Raw genomic sequence first — 6,482 nt, 5'->3', positions numbered from 1 at the left:
CGAAGTGTAAGATGAATAAATCCTTTCCTCCCCGACTTGTTTTTTTATCAAGGTATTTTCACTGCAGCAGTACAAATCCTAACTAAGACACACACACAAAAAAAAAAAAAAAAAAAAAAGAAAAGAAAAGAAAAGAAAATATATCTGATGTATTTCTCTTTTCTCCTTTCACCTTTCTGACAAAATCAGGGCTTCACACATCCAAGGCAAGACTATACTTGAGCTGAACCACTAAATCATAGTGTATCTGATGGAAACAATGGTCCAAAAGTAGAAACAAATCAAGTTGTATTTTATGAACAGCCATTGCCACAAAGAAAACCATAGGTCCATTCAAGCAGTGAGCCCAGCCGGATTTCAGAATTCCTATATCTCCTCGGTATGGGTAGGGTAACCTACAGTGAGTATCACAGGCTTGTTCTACCATTGCATGTTGCTATGTGTGGGGCAGCAATCTTGTCATTTTAATCCACCATTCTTCAGTCTAAGAGCTGTTCTTAAGGAACACAACTGAAGAACCTCTGCTGAAAGTCAAATCTAACCATGAGCCTCAGTCTATAAAATATGATCTGTGAAAAACTCTTATGAAAGCCTGAACGTGGTTTTGCATATAGGACAGAGGTGAACTCTTGTGATCAGAGCTATGGCAGACTGTGGTTTTTAAAATAGCTATTGCAAGATTTCCGGTGAACACTTCCCACAAACACAGGCTTTTCTTCAATTCTTCCACACTAGTGAGGGAAAGATTTTTTTATTTTCTCCCTTTCCAGCCCGAGTGGACTTAGCCCACAGCAGAAATGATGATGGCAACACCCACCCACATCTAGATCTAAATAAGAAGCACAGTTTCTACTGGCTGATCTGCCCTCTCTCCACGTGTCACTCTGTGAGGGAACCCAGGCCACCTTCAATGGCAATAGCCGATAGCCTCCACTAAGGTCTTAATATTTGGCTAACAAAAATTGCCAGCCAAGAGAATTCAGTGAGTTTTCACCTCATTCATATTTCTTAAAGCCACACCAGCAAAGGAAAATCTGAGGGAAACAATAAAGGGATGTTACTGGATGAGACCTGTGAGACAGAAAGAAGACCTAACAAGGAAGAGTGGGGGAAAGAAAACATACAAGCAAGCAAGCAAAACAACCCACCAACAAAACACAGAACCTAGGAATTACCTACCTGGTATGACAGAACACAAAGAGGCTAAAAAGAATGCTTGGCTATGCAATGCTTAATACTCAAGAGTCATGTAACAAAAATATCAAATAGACTTACGTAGATATAATTTCACTAGGAAGAGGAAGACAAGTTCCAACAATTAAAATCCTCATCTTTTATAGTAACAGACCAATAAGTACTAGCCAATATGAAATGCAAGAATAGCGCCATGCCATGTTAATACCATCACAAAGGTGGGTGGACGGTCAGCTACAAAAAGATGACACAGCCTTCTGAGAACTGTGGTCTTATGGGCATGAAGGTGAAATCTCATTTAAACATCACTTCAATTTCTTTAAACTACTTTTTGATTGTGATAAATGAAAGTATGTGCTAAGGTTACATACTATTAGTATACTTACTATGGAAATGTTGTTGAAGTAGGAGCTAAAACTGGAGGATTCTTCCAGAACTCATCCAAAAGACTTTGAATAATTTTTCCAAGATCTGAGTGCATTGTAAACTGAAAGTAACAGTAATACATAATGATAGAAACCCTCTCAAAAAAGTGGTAACAAAACTTCTTGTGACTAAATGTCATTCTAAATCTTAACCAATGTTTGCAGGCAGGAATAAATAGAAATGGGGGGCTGAAGTGGGGGCTCCGTGGGTCAGAGCACTTCATGTTCTTGCAGAGGCCCAGGTTCAGTTCCTCACACCTTCATGGCAGCTCACATTCATAAGTGCAGTTCTACATGACCTCTGGCTTCCATGGGCCCTGCATGCATGTGGTGCATGCACACATTTCATACATGTGAGTCACAACACTCATACACATAAAATAAGAAAGAATAAACAGAAAAACAAGAGCACTGTATCAACATGACTTACAACAATTTCTAATATAATCAGTACTATAAATATCAAGTTAAGAGTCTATTCAATCAATAATGGGGCTAAAATATTCCCACACTTCACAATAATTTGATTGTCCAAAGGTAAATAATCAGGGTATATTAAGTTTTTACCTTGTCACATTAATCAACCACATTGTATCCAAAAACTTCAAGTAAATAGTATTCTCCAGGGAAACTTAAAATTACTAATTTCAAGATGAAAATGTCTGTACATTTCAGATTTCAAGAATAATAAAAATGTAATAAATATATTATATTACTCTGAAATAAACTATAGCACATACGTACATTGCTCACTAATGGAGAGGTAACATATAATCCTTGACTATCCATTAAATGATGTCTGATTGGCGGGTAAACACTAATCACTGGCTTTTCCTGAGGAAACTGTGGAGGAAGTAATCTAGAAAAGGAATGACACGGGAACACACAAACAAATGAAAGAAAGTACAGCATGTGACCACAGTCCTAAAACCAAGTTATTTAAAAGCAATTTATTAAACTTTCACATTGACTTACATGGATTAATTCTTTTGTAAGAAGTGCCTTAGTATAGAATTTGAGCAGATTGAAATATATAAAAGGTTATGTTTTGGCAATAAGATATAGTAATTCAATACAATAGATTCTTTTTAATGTGTAATATAGAAACCACGTATTGCAGAATAGCCTTTTTAGCATGCCAATGAATTTTCAAAGATAATATAACTTAATGAATAAAAACATCTCAGCTAGAAATTAGGTCACACCTTGTAACAAGTAAATGATGTAAAACTCTGTCTGGTTATTTAGAGGACGGCTCTGGCTGTGTGTATGCATGTGTGTGGGTGCGCGTGTATCTTTGTGTATGTGTCTATCACTTATCACTAAGCCTTCGTTTATGTAACTCTGAAATGCTGCACTAACATCTCTCTTCTCACTCTCAAGTAAAATCATGTACTTTGAAGAACAGAGAGTTCTTAATTCAGAAAAGTGAAAGAGTTCAAACTGTTTCAAGTACTATAAAATCAAAGTTAGTTTGTGAAACACTTTAATAGAAGTTTATTAAATAAAGAACTGTTTTTCAAATTTTGAACACTCAGGATATTTCCTTTTAAACGTCTCTGTTTACATATTGCTATGAAAATTATTTGTAGATAGCATTATAAAAAAAAACCAAAACACCAAAAAACCCCCCAAAACACTAAAACTGCGATTTTGTTGGCCTCTCCTACCTACCTCTACCTGGAGACTAGAAGAGAAATAAGATGAATTCACTTATCTAGAAAAAATTTTGTTTGTTTATTTTGTCTGGTTTATTTTTTTAATAGCTAAAGATTTTTAAAATAGTTTTGTAAAATAGGCAATAAGTGGTCTTTGGAGCCAACTAATCTGAGTGTTTGTTGACATCTGTAATCTATCCTAATTTATAAGCTACTGTACAGACTCATAACTCATATTTGTGAAGTTGATTATTTTTTTGCCTGCACTACATATCCATTCTTAAATTTATTCAGAGAACTAATATTTAATAAGACCTCCTATGTCCATGTGTTAGTAATGAGCCACGGCAGTTATTACTTCACTAAGCTTAGGACTATTTTATGTTATAGTTACGTTGAATGAGCTCACTTAAACAGCTTATTTCTGATATTAACTAAAAGACAAAACAAAAGAAGTTCCTACTACATGAAGTATAAATTAAAATTCTATTCTCACACTAATATTGTCAGGCTGTTAAGATAGAAAGCAAAAATTAAAACCTATTATATAAAAATGGAAACCAACAATACTTACATATTAATGTTAATTGTCAGGTTGTTTACTGTGAATGGCAATCTGTATTCCACATCTTTTTGTATTTCAGCTATACTGTAAGAGAAAATTTGGAAAAAGAAAAAAGAGATCACTGTTATAAAACCATTAATATCAAATGCAAGTGTTAAATGCTATAGCCTACTAAAAGGTTTTTATTTTAATCACAGAACTCAGGTATATGCTATAACTTGTATCTAGAAAGAAAACTACTTTAGTTGGAAAGGCTTACCAAATATTCAGGCAATGATACTCTGAACTATCCAAGGTGTAAGGGAAGGATGGTGAGGAAAACTCAAATTAATCTTAGATTTAAGATAATTTTATCCAACTTATCATTAGTAGAAGCAACTGCAAGCCTTCTGGGTAATAATATGTGTCAACAAATATCTGAGTTCTGTAAACCGCCACTAACAGGTTTACGGACTTAACTGCTTAAACCCAGCAGTCCAGATGAATGTGCCTTGGAGTGGCAAGACAACAGCTGCTGGCTGTTCTCCATCTTTCCTCTTCTCCACAAAGAAGCCTGATTTTAGTCTGAGTAGCCATACTCTAGTCTTTCTTGTAATTAGCTGGTGTTAAAGACTCTGGTCCCATCCAATAAAAATATAGGTTAGTAGTGAGGTGGCGTTCTAGAGAAGCAGCTTACAATGGAGTTGAAGGAACAGGCAACTACTAGGAGTTCTGACTGGCTTTCTTGCCTTCTTCCTATTTCCCCCTGGATGTCACGCTTGCACAGTAATAACCACTTTAAGCCATGAGTGACCCTACACATGACCCTTTGTAGGGTCTCCTTGAGTCCAAGTAGCTGGACTCCTTGATGAGTATGAAATTGTTAGTAAAATTTTTGTTTACTTTTCTTCTTTGACACAAGTCTTAGCATATATATGTATGTATGTATGTGTGTATGTATTTTAATAAGCTTTTATCTTGTTTGAGCTACTATTTTGGGTGTCTTTATCACTATTAGAGAAGAATTTCCAATATAAAGCCCTTATATTTGACACCCTACAAGCAGTTTGTCTTATTATTGATTATAGGCATGTTTATAACTAAACTTTACTAAGAAATATGGAGCCTGGGGGAACTCACCTGAAATGCTGACAGTCATAATTGTTCTAAGGGAAAGCACACTAAGTAGTACTCAGTAGTTGATACTTAGTACTCAAGAATCTTTGAATGGACTAGCAAATGCATAATGTTCTATTTCCTGTTATTTTAGCTATTTCAAACTAACAGCTTTTATAAAGCTTATTTTCCTCAATATTGGACTATTATATTTTCAGGTCTTTAATAAAGACCTAGCCCCTCAAATATGTAAATCTTATGTACTTTTGCTGTCCTAAGTGTTACTTTTATATTGCTGTGAAGCACACCATGACCAAGGCAATTTATTAAAAACAAATAAACAAACAAACAAACACCACTTAAATATGGTCTTGTTCAGAGTTTCAGAGGATCAGCCCTGACCACTGTGGTGGGGAGTATGGCAGAAGGCAGGCATGGTGCTGTATCTGTAGGCAGAGAGAGAGAAAACTTCTGAAACCTCAAATTCCCACTCCAGTGGCACACCTCTTAGAGCAGTGGCTCTCAACCTTCCCAATGCTGCCACCCTTTAATACAGTTCCTCAGTTGTGGTGCTCCCCAACTGTAACGTTATTTTTACTGTTACTTCATAACTGTAATTTTGCTACTCTTATGAATCATAATGTAAATATGTTTTCCAATAGTCCTAACTGACCCCTGTGAAAAGGTCATTAAGCCTAAAGGGTCCTCAACCCACAGGTTGAGAAACATTATCAACAAAGCCATACCTCCTAATTCTTCCACCATCAACTGAGGACAAGCACTCACATAGATGAGCCTATGGGAGCCATTCTCATTTAAACCACAATTGGGATGAAGCCATGGACAACAATTCTGATGTAAATAAGCTTTTTCCTCTAATACTCTATGGAATGATGCTGTCACTAATAAGATATAGGTAAGAAATTTGGTGGTTACTTTTCTCCTTCTGGAGCATTTGTAGAACCTTCTAGAGGTAGGAAAGCTAACCCTAGGGAGGGAGCTTCCAGGTCAGGAACAGCTTGATTTTCCTTTGTTCTATGTCATAAGTGTGTTGTCTTTAGTAACAGGTACTGAAGCCAGGGTGAGCCAATGGCTTTCCTAAGGCCCTGATGTATGGAGAAGGAATGTAATTCCTTGTCTAAAAGTAGGAATATGCATGGCAAGGCCAGTAGTGGCCTGAAGCCCAGACCTTGGGGAGTTGGGTGCGGGAAGCTGCAGCTTCTGATCCTGGGAACCCAACTCCTCCCACAAAGGTCAACGGCTATCAGTTCCAAGGCCATCCTGCACTCACTTTGTGACACACTTGAGATATCCTTTGTTCCTTTTGTACAATATTACTTGATTAGCTTCCTGCTGACTTTGTCCCTTTATGATAGCTTTCTGCTGACTCTGCCTGCCCCAAACTCCCCCACCCCCACACAGACTTGAAAACCGTATATAAGATGCTGTGTTTCTTTTCTTTTTTTTTTTTTTTTTTTTGGTTTTTCGAGACAGGGTTTCTCTGTGTAGCCCTGGCTGTCCTGGCACTCACTTTGTAGACCAGGC

The 6,482-nt window shown here is 36.7% G+C and overlaps 1 protein-coding gene across 1 annotated transcript in view; it reads right to left on the bottom strand.

The window, feature by feature from the left end:
- Vps37a (VPS37A subunit of ESCRT-I) overlaps window positions 1-6,482 on the bottom strand; it is a 35,805-nt gene that overhangs the window by 16,950 nt on the left and 12,373 nt on the right. The window contains exons 2-4 of the mRNA XM_021169390.2: window positions 3,852-3,926; window positions 2,364-2,478; window positions 1,581-1,681 (exon numbers count right to left, since the gene is read on the bottom strand). Of these exons, the coding sequence (XP_021025049.1) occupies window positions 1,581-1,681; window positions 2,364-2,478; window positions 3,852-3,926 (291 nt within the window). The remainder of the gene's footprint in view (window positions 1-1,580; window positions 1,682-2,363; window positions 2,479-3,851; window positions 3,927-6,482) is intronic.

Source organism: Mus caroli, chromosome 8, assembly GCF_900094665.2.
Source record: "Mus caroli chromosome 8, CAROLI_EIJ_v1.1, whole genome shotgun sequence".
In the NCBI taxonomy this organism is placed as follows: Eukaryota; Metazoa; Chordata; class Mammalia; order Rodentia; family Muridae; genus Mus; species Mus caroli.
This window is presented reverse-complemented; position numbering and strand designations above follow the sequence as displayed.